Raw genomic sequence first — 19,500 nt, forward strand, 5'->3', positions numbered from 1 at the left:
GGACGTGTGATTTGTACATGCCACAAAATACAGGTGCAAAGTGACCGCCCATGAGCTAACAGATCGCAGTACTAACATAGTTGACTGGCTGAGGGCTGTGTGTTGTCACAGTGTAATCAAATTTCATCGTAACCCTTTTGTTTGGCTTTAAGGGTGTTTTTGTGTCACAAAGGGAAATAACAGTGAAACGCTTTGAGGAAGATGTTGCTGGATCGTATCAGATCAGATGAAGTGGCCCCTATGCTGCGATAAGCCTCTGCTGCTAGATAACATCAGCATTTAAAGAACAGAGGATTCAAATTGCAAAGGTATGAGTGGCTGATACTTAAGTATGTGAGCATTATCTTGAACACAGACATGCTCTAGTAAATAAAGAGCTGATTAACTTTGTTGATATTTGTAAGTGATCACCATGACCTGAACCAGAGCTGCAACGATTAGCTATCCCTGCATCCTTCTCTAGAATTAGTCAGTAGGAGTCAATCAGACTTCCTGAATGGAGTTCTTTGCTCCTGTTTGTGAGAGAGTGTGGTTAAGAGCTGATTTCCTTTGGAATAGAGCAAAAGATTGACGATCAAATGCAGCCATCGACTTGTACAGAAGGTTCTTATCAGCATTCACTGCAAAAGGGCCAAAACATGTTTAGCTGGTTTTACACACACACACACACACACACACACACACACACACACACACACACACACCCACACACACACCCACACCCACACACACACACACACACACACACACACACACTTATGCACTTATGCACTCAGAGCAAAGGGGGAAACAGTCCATGGTTGTGCTTCCATGATTAGTTCTCCCAAAATAACAGTGCAGTATAAACAGGCTCAGACAGCATATGATATTTCCAGTGAGTGACTAACAGCTAATCTTATCAGAGTCCACCCAGAGAGTGTTTGGAAAGTTCAACACCAACAATAAAACTCCAGCATGAAAAATGCGCTCACATCAAACGCCAGCGTCGCACAGAAACCTGTCTGTGGGGCCAAGTTTAAAAATTATGGGGGGAAAAAGGAGGGCAGGGGAATCCATTTCCTGTGAATCCGGTCTAATTCCTGAGGTCATTTCCTGGAAACGGTCATAACAACCTCAGAAAAGACAAACAAGTGGGAGGCTAGATAGGATGTTTGACTGCTCTTTTCTGAGGCCCACTCTTTTACCTTCTATTGTCTGTGTTGCTGGGCAGTTTACTGTGACCCAAACATTTTGGAAGCTCATAACACTTCAGCTCAGGCTTTCCTTTCCTCATTTGTCCAACTGTCTCCAATCTGCCATTAAAAACTCATATGATTAGGAAACTAAACGAGCTATATCACCATTCATCGCTGTGGTTTGCTCTGCAACAACAAATGTACATGGCATGCTGCACATGTATGTTTATAGTGTTGGAGAGACTGCAGCAAATTAGCATTTCCTTGTGTGTGACTCTGCATGCAGGAGCTGGAAAGCAGCGCAGCATGCGGCAGCTCAGGCACATGCTGTTAAGCACTGTACATAACGATAAACCTCAAGTGGCTCCTGTGGCGCATCCACCGGCACATTCATCTTTTATTACTTGGCTTTGTTTGTTTTGTCTCTGTGGCCCTTTTTCTGATTGAATGAACTGAAAAGGCTGGAGATTGGATCTTAATAATACCTCCTACTCCCACAAACCCGCGCCACATTTCCAAAAAGCCTCCCACCCTCCTTTAAGCTTCGTGCAGCCAATTGTAAGTTGTGCAGAGAGGCTGAGCCCTTTGTGTGGCTGCTTCTGACAAAAACCAAAAGCCAGATAGGAGTGAGTCTGACTTTCTCTATGTCAGGATGATTTCAATTATCCATGCTAATACTCCTGATTGCTTTGCACTTTTGGACTGAACATGTGAAGACCCAGCTGGATTAGATGAAATCATTACCAATATCACATTTAACACCCAAAATTGATCAGATCATATACCTTGTGTCCCTGTGTCTGTTTCAACAATACAGGATCTGTCTGGCTCTTACCTTCCCAGAGGGATGGCCAGGTAGAAGACAGAGAGCATCATGGTACGGCTGTTATTAGTGAACAAGTCTCCTATGATGGTGGGAGAGATGGAGGAGTAGCTGGACTCTCCGATGCCCACCAGTCCCCTGGAGAGCACGAACAGCCAGTAGTACTGCAGAGAGAGACAAAGAAAGACACACAGAGAGAAGATATAGGGGATTTATTATTGAGCTCCAAGGGAAACTTTCCGCCAGAGCACATTGTCAACCAAATGGCTCCCCAGTTATCCTTAGTTTCCTCACCAACTCTTCATTAGAGCAGAAAACAGTCCAATGCCACCTTTAGTACTGAGAGCACCGACTCTGTAGCAGGTCTGTAAATGTCTATGTTGTCATTACAACCAGGCTCACAACATACATACTGTACAAGATGCAATTATCAGCTTTTAGGCCCTAAAGTTTGCTGATTCAGCGCTGATTCAACACTTAAATGAAAAGTCACATGTGTTTCCTGAAACGTCTATCTGCCAGATAATCAGACGCAGACACTCCTAAAACTGACATAGAGCTTTGGGCAAAGAATTAGCACACACGTCACACACATCACAACTATGTGCTGATGTTCCCAAGCTCACTCCCACATTACTGTAGCATCACTCCACAACACATAAACATACAGACGAGCACGCTGACTTCAATGTTGAAATGATTTTGCACATGGTCCAAAACGTTGGAGGCGGTTATCTTAAACAACCAGATAAATTCTATTAAGTGAAACTGTGAAATAACATCACGTCAGCTTTTTAATATGTTTAATCTTGCTACATTAAATTACCGTGGCCTATCATCTTCCATCAGATGTAATAAACTGATAAATAAAAGGATGAATACTTTAAAGGCTTTAATGGGAGCATGCACGCTGGCGGGGGCACCTGTGTAGGCAGCTGGATTGTTAACTGTTTCCATGGCAACTACTACTGACTGGATACAGACTCCCGTGTCTGCTTGTGAAGCTGCAAAGAAATCTGGTTCCCCCACACACAGGAATGATGCAAATGGCAAATAATGACCACTCATTTGCGTACTGTCTGTTAGTCCCATGAGTGAAATTAGTAGCATGTACAACTTGTGCATCTAGGTAATGTTGCAATGACTTAACATTGGTTGATGGTGATATATATCAACTGTAAGGATATTCGTCCCTGTTAGCTTGTCTTACATTCACATTCCTCACATTCCTTTACTTTATGGAGGATTTTTTTCTATTCCCACTCTAAACATATGACAGCACATTGTGGCCCCTATTAATGTCAGACTGTGGTGTTGTGTGTGAGTGGAAGGTCACATGCTGTAAGGTTTGTCTGCAATGAAAAGAGATTAATGAGGGTGCTGTAGGTAGCAGAGGCAGAGCTAAGACGGTGGAAGGTGATCCCTGCGCTGACCCGAGCTCTCAGCTGTCACTCCAGGCTTCATGCTGGTGGATGGGACATCGTGTCATGAGGTCACACACACAGCCATCAAACATCCTCTGGAGACTACTCCACACACACACCTCGCTGTAAGATTACACTTAAAACTGTGCCTGCTGTGGCATTCACCCATATTATTTTCAATTCTATGTGTTTACATTTGCCTTCAACTGTTTTTTTCTTCTTTTGTGTTATATATGAGCCGCTGTGTTTATGACTGACCACAGCTGAGCTTTCACTGCTGTATGTCTCTGTGATTTAGAGTCAGTCTATTTTCTTCTTTTAATGGCCCACTGCTTAGTGGGATCATGATGGCAGCTCTTTCTGTTTGTGTGGTCACCACACTGTTATCGCCACTTGGAACAGAAATGCTAGTAGCTGTGACAACAACAAAAAGGAGCAATGCCAGGAAACCGCCACAAAAATGAAGTTTAGAAACTGTAAAAGTAGACTGAACGTTGTAAGAAGATTAAAGAGATCACAGAGGTTACGGAAAATCTACTGTTATCAACTGTTTTGAACCTATTTTCAAACAAGGCTAAGAGTCTACAGCCATGCTAACGGCTCTGTGAGGCCATGTACGCACATGGCAGTGCTTTGAGCTAATGCTAATATTAGCATGCTAAACTTGCTCGCAATGCTAGTAACTTGGACTATAGAGGGCAAAATCTGTCGTAATAGTTTTAATTTTAATTTTTCTAGTTTTAACGGCTTTGTAGAGACACTAGCTTTAGACTAATAGGTGATGCTATTTTTATTATGTTAGGTTAAGCAAAAAAATCACTTGGTTACATTTAGGAAAAGATCATGGTTTGGGTTAAAAGACCCTCTCACAATGTTAACCACACCACCAGGTGTTTTTAAAAAAAAAAAAAACAAACAAAAAAAACAAGACAAACTATTTAAATCAGAGTTAGAAAATGGATCACCAGAAATTTTAAATTTTATTTTATTCTCACTCGCCTCTCAGGGGTTCTGTATGACAGTAATAAAAAAAAATAAATTGTCCTAATGTAACCAGGCTTTATTACAACAGTAGTTCGACGGTCATTATCCTTCTCTCACCCTCTTTATATTCACGGGTTGGCAGTGATTAAAATGAGTCATGCTCTCCACTGGATGAAATTATAAATAGACTGCCACTAATGTGTTTCAAATTTCAAATGACCTACGAGTGATCATTTTATGACGATAATCTGTTGTGGTCACGCAGAAAAAAGGGTGCAATTTCACTTTATGGCAGTGGCAAATTTCTGTTACATAAGATCTGAATTCCATATCTGCTCCAAATCCTTCCAAAATGCCCCAGAGTGTCTTAAATGCGTAATGATAGGACTCAGTTGTAAGTGGTCATTAACATTTCATTACATGTCATGTCTTTCATCTCTCAAGGCGACAGCGCTGTGGAGCTATTACATAAGCGACATCTACTCTTGTCTCATTTGATTGGCACATTCAGGAACATGTCTTGAGGGTGAAGTTAAAGTTTGTGGCAAAGGACTGCGGGTGCTGAGGATCACCCCTCATCTCCTCATCAGCAGTCAGCAGCCTTTGTGGCGTTTGTCAGAGGGGAAGAGGGCCTTAATTCCAGTTTAGCCATATGCAGCCTGAATGTATTTCCTGCTTAGGCAAATGGCTGCCATCTTGTGTCCCAGCAGACGAGTCTATGGGGGATTGAAGTCAAAGGACGCCCTCCTGAGACCATCAGCATCTCTGAGCTGTCACTCCCTTTCACAGCTCCTGGCTGAAGAGCTACGGCAGAGTACTGGCCTACTCACTGGAGAGACGACACTGCGGGGCTCCATGCTGCGTGATGCATAAATTTAACGAACACAGCTTTTAATGCCACATATCCCTGCAGCTGAGCGACTTCAGGTTGTGAGTCTGTGAGATTTTTATTACAACTGTTCATCTAGACTGTATAGCATAACATATACAGAGCCTTTACTGCAATGTGATGACTGCTCTCAGCGGGGCACCCCTCCCCCACATCATCGCCCCAAGAATAATGTTATTATTTAATGCATCCAACTCTGCCCTGCACACCGGGGCTTTTGGAGAGATCAAATCTAGATCCTCTTGTCAAGGGGCAGTGAAACAGCAGAGTCTTATCTTCTAAAGCATTGTAATTGAGACAGGTCTGAGACATGAGCCTTCATTAGTTGATTGGCTGGTAGCCAGTGAGGGAGAGACTGGGAGAGAGGGAGGGAGACGTAAAGAAAGTCCACAAAGGCAACGCGGGTGTCTGACTTAACGAGCATATCATTTCATTTCACTAGCTTTAACATCAAGCATATCCAGACCGTAACAGAATAATTAGCCCGTGGGTGTAGACTATATTACGGGGACGGCAGCCTAATGGAATAACACTGGAGCTCTTGTGCTGTCACTGTTCTACCTTTTCCATCAGATTGTATGCGGTGTCGTACCTCTTTACTGATGAAGGAGCTCGACAGAGTAACAATGGACCAGAAGAAAATGCCACAGCTCAGGATGACCTTTCTGTTGAAGCGGTCGCCCAGGTAACCAAAGATGGGAGCTGCTACCATGAAGCTGCAGATGAAGACTGTGGAAGGAAAAAGAAAAGAGGAAATGTCACTTTGGATGTGGTGACAGAAAATGTTTCTGATGTAGACATATTTCTGTTTGTGCTTCACTGCACTGCTATTTACAGTAACGTGTCATTTCATTGCACTTTGCTCTAAAAATCCAGGAATTCCAGATGGACTGAGCCATGAATTTCAGCTTTCAGAGCCACTTATTAAGCCAAAACCTGTCCAGATCGACTGGGCGATACCAGTCGGCCAGAGTGAAGGACTGCCAGAGGACACCTCCGTCCAACTCCAACCAATTAGGATTCCATTATACCTCACCTACACTTGCAACAAGAAACCTGGCAAAAGAATATTAAATACAGATGATCCAGCACCGGGAAATCACTGTGAAAGGTTGTGTCGGTTGTAAAGGATTCAATTTGTAACAAGAGAGGGGAGGAGAGTTGTACAAATGTAGCACCCCACAGTAGGAAGGATTGCAGAAAAAGCTGCAGATAGGAATGCGGCCAAATACAGTAGCTCTTTAAAAGAAGCAAGGCAGGGAGAGGATTATATCCTGTGAGTATGTTAAATCAAACAAATCAAAAAGGTGGTGGAGGACAAAAAACGTGTCAAGGTTTTACATATCAGGGATGGAATTACAATCAAACTGAGCAGCTGCGAGGCAATTAAAAGCAATATATACCAACATACCAGCACAAATTCCATGGAGAGGGTTAGCGCTAGGCAGCTGTGTGGACATAGATCATTCCTCCACCTTAAATTCTTACAACCAACCCTACATCCTAGTGAAAGGAACACGAGTACTTTAAAATGTGTTCCACTAATTGCCCCACTGCTGAGTGGACAACCAGGCCCTCATTCTCAGAGCTTTTAGTCAATATTTATGAGGACGACCAACCCAAACAGACCTGAATTTTTAATGCTCTCAAAGCGAGTTTTGTGTCTTTGCAGAGGAGAAAGGGCAGAGATGTTACTCTTGACAGCAGCGAGGGGAGCTGGGGAGACAGGCTGGAGTGTTTTGACAGATCATCAGCATAAACATACAGAAGAGAGAGGAAAGGAGATGAGAGAGAGAAGAGAGGAGGGGGGTGTTATATAAGACACGGGCAGCACAGTCCCACAGCTGCTGAGGCCAACCAACACATAATCAGATTATAGCATAACTGTAGTTTTGAACATGTGATATTATTTCATGATATAAAAAAAAGAAAAAATGTCCTCTTGTAACCCTATTTTGGGGAAAGAGTTACATGTATAGTCTAAAGCAATCCTGTTACATTACTTTGTGACAGGTGTGTCTTCTTTTCTTTTCTTCTGCTGTTAGTTTTATGTGCAGAGTGGTTTTGATATTGGTGCCGTGATGTTTTTTTCTTCTAAAGAAAACAATATACTTTTCAGATTAAGAGCACTTCTGACAGTATACTCATTCTTATGAAGCTGCAAACGACAGATATTCTGCAAAACATCATCACATTGCTTAAGGAAATGTAGTACCACATTTTGTTATTTAACAAATTCCATAACAGGACCTCATTTTCTAACAAATTCAAAAAATAAATCACACCACCACAAAGGCAGGTAGCTTTGCTTCAGAAAGATTCACCTCTCTGGGAAGTAATTATACTGATGTCAATTAATATTAAAATGATATATTAATAGATCTAATATCAAAACTGTTGGCCAAACTTTGCTTAATTTTGGTTTCACTGATATGTTATCCAAGTAACACCCACTCTGGAACAGGAGGCCTCCAGTGTGAGCTCACTGTGTCAATTTGAGAGAAAAAAAGTGCCATTTCAGAAGGTGAAATGCAATTTAAAATCTAATTTAAATCTAATTTGAATTACTATTAATGAATGAATCAGTCACAGTTTGAGTTTTCACAGGGGCTGGGATTACTTTATCTGCTCATTACAGATAATGAGTCTCACCCACCTCATCTCTACAGTACATTTTCCCTCTGCTATTGTCACCGCTCTCCTCTTCTGTTTCTCCCTGTTGTTGCCTGCTCTTCTCTCCTTCTCTCTCTTTCTGCAGCCTCCATCCTGAGCATTTATGTGGCTAAGTGCAGCAGGTCTATTGTATAATGCTAAATGACTGTAATGACTGTTCAGTGCAGGTCCAGCTCTCTACAGAGCGTTGCCAGCTCACCCAGTAGCCACAGCACTGCTGGAGAAAACCATGCACAAACACACAGGCACACACAGGCACACACACACACACAGAGCATGGTGTTCTGCAGTGCATAGTGGAGATAAGATGAGGGAGAGGTCCACAATCACCCACCACCAGCTGGTTCCACGTGGGTCTGGAGATCATTACTGAGCTTGTCAAAAATACATATCCACACATCATTAACTGGCCTATTTTAAGTCATTAGCAGGACCACACATCACCAACTCTCTCTGTGTCTTATTTCATGTAATTCTGTGATTTTTTTTGATAAGCTACTCCATTTTCTTGCGGCCCATTATCACCTCTTAGCAGTGTCAGCACATGGGAACGCAGCAGGTCTTGACAGTGTGATTGCATTTATTTATTGCTAACCTTGCTGCTTATTAACCTTGCTTTCTTGCACTGGGGAAAGGTGCCTTGTGTTTACATTGGTTTAATATCTTGGATATTTTGAGTGATTTTAGGTTCATTGTAAGTAAAGAAGCCACTGTACTAAGGAGAAAGAGATAAGATCAGCTTCTTGCTACAGAACTTGGCAACAACCAGTGTCTATAATACCATTCTTAGTGTTAATGTAGTAAAAGTATGCACAAGCATATTTGGGACCAACATTCCGTTCAGCTGAGCGACCCAACAAAGCACATGTGTCAGATAAACATTTCTCAAGAAGCTGCTTTGATCTGACAGAATAATAAGACGACAAACTACCGTCACACTCGAGTTACAAATAGATGCTTTGTTTACTTGACATGAGGCATAGGGGAATATTGTCAGGTGGTTTATTTTAAGCAAAAGCAGGTACACCCTTCTGCAGAATCAGGGTGCATTAGTTTCAACATTACTGCATTGTTTCTCATCAAATTCTGTATAATCGGAGACAGCGCTGACAACCCGGCTGTGCTCTTAAGATTGAGATCTGGTTGCCTTGTTCTCTTTGACCTAAATTGTAGACCAAAAGAGAATACAATATCTGAAACAGGCCTTTGCTTAGAATAACAAAAAGACATATCTCTGCATTGAACTGCCAATAAAACATGCCGCTTTAAGGATTACAACACACAATATGCAGTATTATATGGATTCACAGAGGACACACCTGGTTCTTTTCAGTCTACAAAAAACAGGAAACTTTCATGGTGTCATTTTCTAATTAATCCAGTGTTGACATACAGTAGGAATAATCTGCATTATATAAACACACGCTGTCACTGAGGTCAGATGCAGCAGGCTCATCTGGCCCTAGGAAATGCCCTGTCACTACAAAGACTGTCTTTAAAACGATCACACTGTTCTCCTGTCAGTCATCTTTGACTGCAAACTTACAAGGGCCCAAATAAAGAAATCTGTCATGCTTGGAAATAATGATTCCATCCTCCCAGTGCAGCTCATTATGAAGGACACCATATGTTTTCCTTAAAAATGTTATATATGGGATTTGTTTAAAACTTAAAATGTCTGGAAAGGCATCACATGATTGCTGAATGTTACACATGCAGCATAATGGGCAGCACAGAGTCAGTGTAAGACATGTTTGGCCACATTAGTGTGCATGGACTCAATGTCAAGAAAATAAATGTGTTCAGTCTATTTCAAGACGTTTCAGGAAGGACAAACAGACCATGACTAACAATAAGTCTTCAGATGCCAGGTCACACCCAAACTCTCAGTGCAGGCACTGAGAATTAATAGGAAAAACTTAATTATTCATAACTCAATTTGCAGAGGATATGTCCACTTTGTGTGGTCTAACACACTTAAAATGGCCGCGTTGAACAGGTAGATATGATGACTGGAACGGTTTGATTGGCATACAGTAAACAACTCTTGAATATAAAACATGTGTAAAATGTTGTTTCTCCTCTCAAGTTCCATTCCTGCACTGACCACCATTGTGTCTTGTGTGATGTTTGTGTGATCTCCACAGTGCCATCAGAGATAAGTCCTGGCCAAAGATGACAACCTCTCATACGTAAAGTGCATGTGTAACAAATGTTGAGCAGGAAAGCCCTCGCAGCAAGGAGCTAATGTTTGGAGCAGACGCACTCTGTGGATGATTACACTGCAGGCCAAAGAGCAGCAGAAGTTTTCATAACCTCATTTATAGAACAATGGTCAGCTTTGACTACTTCTTCAGACACTGACTGACTTGAACTGCATTTTCAGGGTAGCAGAAGCAGAATTTCCTTTCACCGTTGAGCTCCAATTGATGCCAAACAACTCCGTATCGAAGAATTTGATATTTGCCAGATTAGATAAGGAGAAGAGAACATAATAAATGTAAAGATAATGGGATAATGGCTTCTTCTATAAGGCAGGATATATTCCTGGAGGAATTACTTTTGATAATTACTGTTTTCACTGCTAGCATGTAATTAGGATAGCTATCAGTGATAATGACGACATTACGTAGACAGACTATATCTGAGGGAAGTGACTCAACCATAGACAGGAAAATAAGTTAAACAAACCCTCCAGTATCAGCTCTGTCTGACATCCTGCCTTTATCATCAGGCTTATGTGACACATTCTCCACTATTTGCTGAACAAAGACACTCCTCTCCATTAAAACCACTGTTTATCTCATAACTCCCTCCTCTAAATCCACACCAGCTGCATAAGTTGCACAAGGTGTGCGTTTCATTAATGACAAGGACATCTGTGACAAAATTATTATGTATACTCAGCGCTGCACTAACAGTGCTGCAAAGGGCCGCACGGAAAATATGGAGATGATTCACTGTAACCTTACTGAGTTGTTTGAACAATAAAGGTCATTTATCAATGTCGCCTCATCTGAATACAGGGACCCCTTTGAGGCCAGTCTAGTAGAAGTGGTTTTGTATTTTAAAGCCTCTACAGAGTAGATGAATTAATCATTTTCTTCCTTATCTATTTCAGTCTCTTTGTAGTCCGGACTTAAAGCGAAGAGCTCAAAGCTTCTTGAACTCTTTGTATACTTCTGACAGAATAGATAACAGCAGTCCAGCAAATAAACTCAAAACTGGCCCACAAAGCATGGAGTGAATTCTCACTTCAGTCTTAGGTAGGAGTGCCAAACTGGTTCTGATGTTCCAAATAAGATGCTGTGCATATTTCTCACAGTCTCTCAGCGTGCAAATTACTTCAATTACCAGAGTCTTAACACATTCCACGAGAGGACAATGGCTGTGCGAGAACTCTGAAAGCAGACACAATAACAGGTGTACTGGAGACAGCGCAGTCAGGTATTTAAGTGTAACATTACTGTGCTGTCAGTGTGATGTCAAACACAGGTGAATCATGCTGTTTGTGTCCGATGGTTACCTCTCTCTGGTGTGGATGAAGCCTCGGATAAGCCACAACACTGTCAGACGTGTGTTGAGGAAGCCAGTGGTTTGAGACGTTGTTTGTCAGCCTGATGGTTCAATGCACAGAGCCTCACTGACTGATATTCAAAAGTCTCCTAATGTTAAGTGGAACAATGCTTGACATTTAGCAAGTTAATGTTTCTCAATTAACAATAAGCCATTAAGTCTGCAGTTATAAGCAGAATAGAAAACGCCAGTGAGTCCTGACTTCATCATTTATCATCCTTTATTATCATCACCATCATCCTCTATTATCCGTTGTCATTTGTTGCACCTTTTGCACCTTATGAAGTATGTCTCATGGTGAGTTGGTGATGAAGCATTTTAACATTAAAGCATTAAAATGTAAAAATGAATTTAAATTGGTTGGTTTGGTTTCTTCTTCTTCGTGGAACAGTTGGGCAGTCTAATGTTGGACCTAAAATAAATAAGGTACAGCGGAGGCCACACACTATTCTTCTGCCGCACACAGGGAGGCTAGAAACAGCGGACATCCAGCTCTGGCTTTGATTGGCCAGGAGAACAAAACCTCCTGGGATGACTCACCCCCTATGATTCAATGCCACTGTGAATAGCCCATCAGAAGGAGATGCAGACACACCTATGTTGAGTGTGCTTATGTGTGTGTTGTGATTGATATTCACTGAGCGCGTGCAATTGCATTTCCCTATGAAACACTAGTTTCCCCTGTAGAGCACCTGTGAGGCTCTGCATCCGGCTGTGGGATACGCTCAGCAGCCCATTTGATCCTTTAAAAAAAAAAAAAAAAAACCCAAATACACTCATCTAGCTGCATATGGAATAACTCTTATATCTCTTGAAGGTGACTGACAGTGATTTAGTTTAAAAAAGTGGAAATGAAAGTCCCGAAAGGCACCTTAATCCCCCACCGATGCAGATACACAGAAAGTATTCTGCTGCTGCTTTCAAGTGCTCCCTTTAAGCTCCTACTTCTGAGATTAGACTTTAGAAGTAATATGTTTTGTCACAGATTCAGGCGCTCCTTGAAAATAAAATCAGTTTTTTATTCGATATAGAAATCAAGTGGCACAGAGCTACTTTATGCTTTATGCAGTGGCGAAATGAAAGAAAAGCTATTTCAGGGACACATTTGATTCTTTAGGTTATTCAATATAAAAATAAATTACCACAAGAAGCTGAACAGAGGAAAATAGCAATATTCACCAGCACTTATTACATACATGGGATGCAGACCAGTGATGTAGTAATACATTACAACTTTATTATGTTTTTTACCCCCTTAAATCAAGATATCAGTCATCTGGATCTGAAAATTCCTGTACCTCTGTCATCTATTTTTTAGGTGATTTGGGAATTTCCCATTGTGGCTCAAGGCAGTGTCATTCTTGCAGCTGTGAAACCTGACAGTCAGGACAGACCGTCTAACCAAGGGACAACAGCTCGAGGAATTTGAATGTCCATCAGCTGCCAAAGACAGAATTAGTGGAATAAGAGAAGCTCATCCTATCTGCAGGTCTGTACATGTCTGCAGGCTGGGCGTTGTCATTCGGTGCCATTTACAGCACGACCGAATGTCACTTTGACCTGTTCGCTGTGGACGAGGTGTGTGTCTACGTGTCAACGTTCATCACATCGCAAACAAGCTGCTTCCATAAATACAAACTTCCCTCTTCAGTGTCTGTTGACTCTCCTCCACCTTTGTGCTCTTTTCATCATTGCAAGGTTATCTGCTTGCTGCAACCGGAGGCGTTTGTGTGAAGAGTAAACTGTGGATGAGTAATGCCTGTTAGTCAGGAAACAGCTCCAAAGCTCTGTCCTTGCTCCTGTACTAGCCCAATCCAAGAAGGCCTCAAGTCGAGGCTGATATGATTCTTAATTAGATTAAATAATTCATTTTATGATGCTCTGTTTCTTCACAACAAAAGTACCAATCACACAATTACTGTTTCAAATATCTTGAAAACTGCAAACAATACAAAGCACTGTTGTAATACCATATAGTCTATTACTTAAAAGTTCCGCTCTATAACAGAGACACAGGGATGCTGATCAAAAGACACCAAATGAATGAATCTGCCACTACTGTGTATTTGGCATGAGCTGCTGGCTGACACATCTCTGACAACACCGCCCACTAAACCTGCAGCAACAACAACACTCTGTTTTAGCTTTTTCTTACGAGGGTGAGCCTTTCATAATAAAACACGTTTTGAAAGAAACTTTTTGGTGCTTATGTTATTAAAGGTAGCTCTCCCTACAGAAGCCACAGGTGTCAGGAAAAGCACCTGAAGCTTTCCACTGAAACATGTGAAGCAACTCTTCATGAATTCCTCCTGAATGAATCCTTGCGGTTTCCAGGACGGAGGTGATAGACTAACAGTTAAATAACAGCTTAATAAACAAAGAAAGACGAACTCCTCAAATGGAAATTTATTATCATGTGTGCAATTTATATAGTTTAGAAATCTTTGGGTAGCAGCTGCTCTGTCGATGAGATGACTGAGCGTTTTATTTAGAATTACTTGTGTTACAGTATGGCATGAAATCTGACAATTAATCAGTGTAAAGCAAATGTGTAATTATAGTCATACAGAGCTTGAAATAGCAGGATACATTTACTGCTGAATTGCAGCTATGGAGACTTACCAGCATGTATTTGTCTAACAGAATGCAGCCTGGAGATTTGCACCGTCTCTGGTGTATTATATTTAACACAACACTAAATCTAATGCTGTTTAGTGGAATGCTGGGTCTCATAAAAGGCAGCTGCGTATCCATATGGAGCACAGTAATTTACTCTTGCCTGCTCGCTATGATATTTAGATGAAATAAGAATCAGAGAAAATCAATATTCATGACCACAAAGGTTGAGATGTTGTTGAGACTCTACATATATTTTATTATCTTGGTACCTCTGACTGATAATAGAGTGGAATAAGGAAGCTATGCCACTCTCTAAAACACTGCAGCCTAAAAGCAGGATCTTCCTCTCAGTCATCACCAAGCAATCAATGTTGTCCAGTGCAGTGTGGCAGCAGTTTGTTGTGTTTTCTTTCAGGTGTGCAGTACCGGTGGGAGTGGCAGTTTTGTGTCTTCTTCCTTTAATGATTAATGGGACTGCCTGTGTAAGGTGTGACACATAACTATGGTCTGAGTAGGACACCGGAGCCGACCAATATGTCTTCATCTCTGCATACTGGATTCTGCTTCATGTAGCGCCCCAAACATTTCTGCATTCCTTAAATTTCTGATGACCACTAATTCTCTCCGGAACCCCTCCGTTCAGACTTCAGCCGTGTTGGATTACCAATGCGTTGGCTGCTGTTTGATAAATGCCAAACACAGCCTGGGAAATACCCATGTAGCACTCTCTCGCCTGTTTCAGCAACTCAGTGGTTAAATCCTACAGAGGTTGCCATCAAGTGCTACCTAATGCCAACTTAAGCCCGTTCTTTTATTCAATCTTTCAGCTACTCTGAGAGCTGATAGCTTGTCAGTGCAGCTGCAGCAGATCTCTCCACTACCTGCTCAGTGTGCGGACTGCAGCTGGAGAGAATTACACGCTGCTACAAACTCCAGGCCGGCTGGCAATATTGCACTGGAATATCATTTTTTGCACATTACCAGCATGTACTATGAGCAAACACACATGGTAAGCATCAAGAAAGGTACCTGCTTCAGTCCTAAAAACAAGAGACAGTAGCGAGATGTGCATTCACTTAAGCTCCAGACTGTGATCCAAGCTGCAGCATTATTAAAAACATGCATTTATTTTTTCCCAGAGTTCCCTTCCTGTGGCTGATGACATGGCACCGAACACAGATCCAGCAGAGTGCTGTTGCACAGGGCGACTAGTTTTTCTTTCCTGCCATATTCCTGCAGTAAGTACAGGAGCAGTGAACTTAATGACACGCTCTGGCTGAAATGACAGAGGTCCCTGCTTGTCTGTGTGTCTGTTCCTGTATGCTACCCTTGTTATTGGGACTAATGGGATATGAAAACTTGGGCTAACACAAACATACAGGCACAAATGACACAGACCATACACGCACTCTTTTCATGATGAACGAAAACAGACCAGAAAGAGGAAGCAGCAAACCTATCTTTGACCTTGACTTGCTGAGGTATATGTGAAGCGAATGCATGTATTTGACCAGGAGGGGCGTGGAGTGTGTGTGTGTGTGTGTGTGTGTGTGTGTGTGTGTTTCTAATTGATCTGTTGATGTCACTTGGAGCTGAAAGAGTGGAGCAGCCTCCCGTGGCGCCAAGCAATCGATCAGCGTTCAGCCTCTTTTTCAGAGAAAGAGAGAGGAAACATCACCAAAAGTCTTGTTACCATAGATGCTTGATCACTCCCCCGACAGCTAACAAAGACGATGAAATAACAGGCCTATCCCCCCCCCCCCCCCCTCCCCACTGTAGGTGCAGTTTCTGTGGTGCTTAAAAATCAGGGGCGAGCACAGATCTTTACATGAAGAGGCCTTGACAGCATGCTTGTTTAATTGGCCTGAAAATCCTGATTGGATTGGCAGTCACTTGCTGGCAATGCTATTGGTTTGACGACAGGAAGTGAGGGGGAAGGAGACAGGGAGCAGGGTGCCAATCATCGGCCAACAGCTGCCCTCCTCCGAGACATGGCCCACAAAAACAGCCTGAGATGGAAACACACACACACACACACACACACAGACACACAGTCGTGTTTCCATCACTTTTGGGGACGCTAGATGTATTAACATTCAGTTCCTTGAGATTACCTGAGCCATAACCTAAACCTAACCTCAACCCATGTCTTCACCCTAAAATGTAATGATATGCATTATGGGACTTGCAGTTTGTCCACAAAATGTAACACACACACACACACACACACACACACACACACACACACACACACACACACACACACACACACACACACTGCGATGCCGATGTATCATCAGATCATCGTTCTATTCTCGTCTCAGCAGGAGAGGGGCCGCTGAACACCATCGCATTGCAATTATTTGGCTTTGGGAATCAATAAAGGAGAAGATTAAACCTCGCTGTCATGCGTGAACAGAGGGGGGAAGTCACAGGTGGCTCTTTCTTCTCACTACCTTTCCCTTCACCCCTCCGTCTCCTCTAGCTCCTGTAAGGTGCCAATGGGGGTGACAACAAGGCAACAACAGCTGCCAAACTGCTGATAGAGAGCGAGGAGGTACCAAGGGATACCAATGAGGGCAAGAGACAAAATGGGAGCAGCTGTGAGTGGTCAAAACAGCTGATCAAGCACTGCTCGCTCAACTTCCCACTGTGTAAAAGGAAATCAGAGAGGCCTTTATTCAACAGTAGAAATGTTTGATTGACACTGTGCATAAACTTATACAATTGTTTGCACCCCCGACCCAGTAAGTAACAGGTTCCAGACGGCCACAGCTACAGCATAGGATAAACGCTCAGTGTTAAAAACCTAACTTCTACTAAGTACAATGCTGACTTCTTGCGGTTTAGACTCAAAACTCTATGTGGGCAGTATAAGTCTGATGTGTTAGCGGAGCTCAAACCATAAGTCTTACACAGCACCTGTGGCCTCATTCCTTACAGCTCACATACTGGCTGAATGGCAGACTGACACCATGTTAAGACTGGGGCAATGTCAGTTGGTGTGTGTGTGTATATGCGTGTGCTGGTGTCATGTTTCAGACAAGGTGGGCAGCCACACACAGAACAGGGTACAGACAGTCTGTGAGCTGTTTTGAGCGCCGGCTCCTTATTAAGCCGACACCACACTGTACATCCAGCCTGACTGACCCCGATGACTCCGCTCCCATGCTAAACCATTGGTGGATAATTACCATGCCAGCTTTCATTGTAAGCGATAATTCAACCATTAAGACTTTTTTTTCTGATTTGCTTCAAAGCACTTGAATACAATAACCACAGCATGTTAAGAGGAGGAGAAATCCTGCCCTCAGATTTCTCTGTCTGACAAAGAAAAGACCTCAGAACTCCCCCCAACCAAAGGTAATACCATCCAGGTGAACCCCCTCTCCTCTTCCTCTCTTCCATTAACCTTTCGTACCCTCTGTTCCCTCGGGACTGGTCGTGTTCGCAGCTGTGTGTGGGTGTCACTCACTTCGGATAGCTGCTGGGCCATTAGCGCAGAGGCCTGTCATTTCCACTTGGACAGTAGAGCTGTCCTGGTGCTCTGACAGGTCTGCTGAGCTCAGGTAAGACTGTCTCCCTGTGCTGATGGACAGGACGGAGAGCTCCAGGCTCAAACAGTGTGCCTTTACCCTAACCTGACTGACAGCTATGAACACCTCATCCTCTTACACAGAGAGCCGAGACCTCAGCACCTCAGGCAATAATGACACTTGTGCACAAACACACACATGCACAATAGAAATGAGCACATACCTCAAGTCAATTTGTGTTGTGTAAGCTGCTTTTGAAAGGGTCGGTGTTGCCAAATAACAGAAATAACTGGTGCTGCGGAGGCTGAGCTGACCACAGGGTGTTTTCCATGTGTTGTCCTTTTGCATGAAAACACCAGTTTACACCACGGCATCCATCTTACCATGCCATTGAGTCTCAAGACATATGCTTGTTATCTTCCTGCCAATAAGGCTGGGATTTTTTTCTTTTCTAGAAATGAATATCAGTATCTTAAAACAAGCTAGGGAGAGACACATTCCAATACCAGATGATAACATGCTAAACAAAGTGATAGCTTTTATTGGAAACTGGTACAATTATCTAATGCCACTCACTGACTGTTGGCTTGTTTTTAGAAAATTACATTCCAAAACATAGATATTATTCTATAGGAGTGCAAAAATCAAAATGCGAACACTGCAGCAGATCTAAAGGGCTCTTCTTGTGCTCAGTCAGGCTAGTATTTCCCAAAAGCAAACAACTTGTCAGTAACTCCTAGATATGGGAAATTTTTCATTCCAGTAGTTCTGATCACGAGCCAAAGAAAAGGGCCAAAACTATCCTTTGCTCAAACTGAACCTGAGCAGAGTTCATAAAGTGATTCTGACTCAGACTTGTGTTTGTTCTACGACTTGGATCCTGCAGTGTGTGGTCAGTGTTTTTTTTAAAGTGTGAGGGTGACCTGGCAGCCGTGGAAGAGAGAAAGCCTCAGCACACACAACGCCCACAGCCTGTAAAACACCTACGTTGGCAGTTTGCATTCTCAGGTGGACGAAAGCTGCCAGGACGCAGAGAGCGAGGAAGGAGAGAAGGCAGAGCTGGCCTGGCCTGCAGGTGCTCACAGAGGCAGGGATTGTTCCCCCTGGAGACGGAAATTGGGGGTGGGGGAAACTGAAAGGACATGTGCATATTGTAAACATATACATGCACACACTGAGACTCTCCCTTCCAGCACCCTGATTACGTCAACCTCTTAACCTCTTCTTCACACCTAGGCTCCCTGTCTGTGCCTACCCGCTCTCACACCTCAAGGCCTGGACACCCAGAATTCCTCAGGCCGGTGTGAGGAAGAGGTCACCTGGGGATCAGGGACCAAGCGGAGTCTGAACCATGACAGGTCGGGACAGGCCAGGCAAATCAAACACACAGCAGTCCCGCTTTTAGCCTGCTCAGCTGGGTGCCTCTTAGAAACCTGCAAATGCAGACAGTACAGAGGGCAAGTCCGCTCCACACGCCCCTCTGCTGACATACTGTGAGTGTGTTCAAGTGTGTGTGACCCTCTGCCAATATGGCTGTGTGCATAATGAGCCTATGCAAACAGAATTAAGAGTCAAACGCCCCTCACACTTACAGTTTCCTGTTTCTTGTATAGATTTCATACAAATCTGCAGAGTGTGCTGGTCAGGACTGACATCACCTCGAGAGGTCGGTGTGTTTTCACAAATTCAGGCACCCTGCTGATTCAACAAACTAATAAAATGTGTTTGATTTGACACATCGGGACCATTACCGGTGAGGACAGGCATCCTATGAAACGCTCCATCGTGAAATTGGTTGCTT

At 43.0% G+C, this 19,500-nt stretch overlaps 1 protein-coding gene across 2 annotated transcripts in view; it reads right to left on the minus strand.

The window, feature by feature from the left end:
* spns2 (SPNS lysolipid transporter 2, sphingosine-1-phosphate) overlaps positions 1-19,500 on the minus strand; it is a 59,225-nt gene that overhangs the window by 20,210 nt on the left and 19,515 nt on the right. For both annotated transcript variants that reach the window (XM_076750724.1, XM_076750723.1), the window contains exons 3-4: positions 5,888-6,024; positions 2,011-2,162 (exon numbers count right to left, since the gene is read on the minus strand). In XM_076750724.1, coding sequence (XP_076606839.1) covers positions 2,011-2,162; positions 5,888-6,024 — 289 coding nt within the window. The remainder of the gene's footprint in view (positions 1-2,010; positions 2,163-5,887; positions 6,025-19,500) is intronic.

The sequence above is a fragment of the Chaetodon auriga genome, chromosome 15, assembly GCF_051107435.1.
Source record: "Chaetodon auriga isolate fChaAug3 chromosome 15, fChaAug3.hap1, whole genome shotgun sequence".
Lineage (NCBI taxonomy): Eukaryota > Metazoa > Chordata > Actinopteri > Chaetodontiformes > Chaetodontidae > Chaetodon > Chaetodon auriga.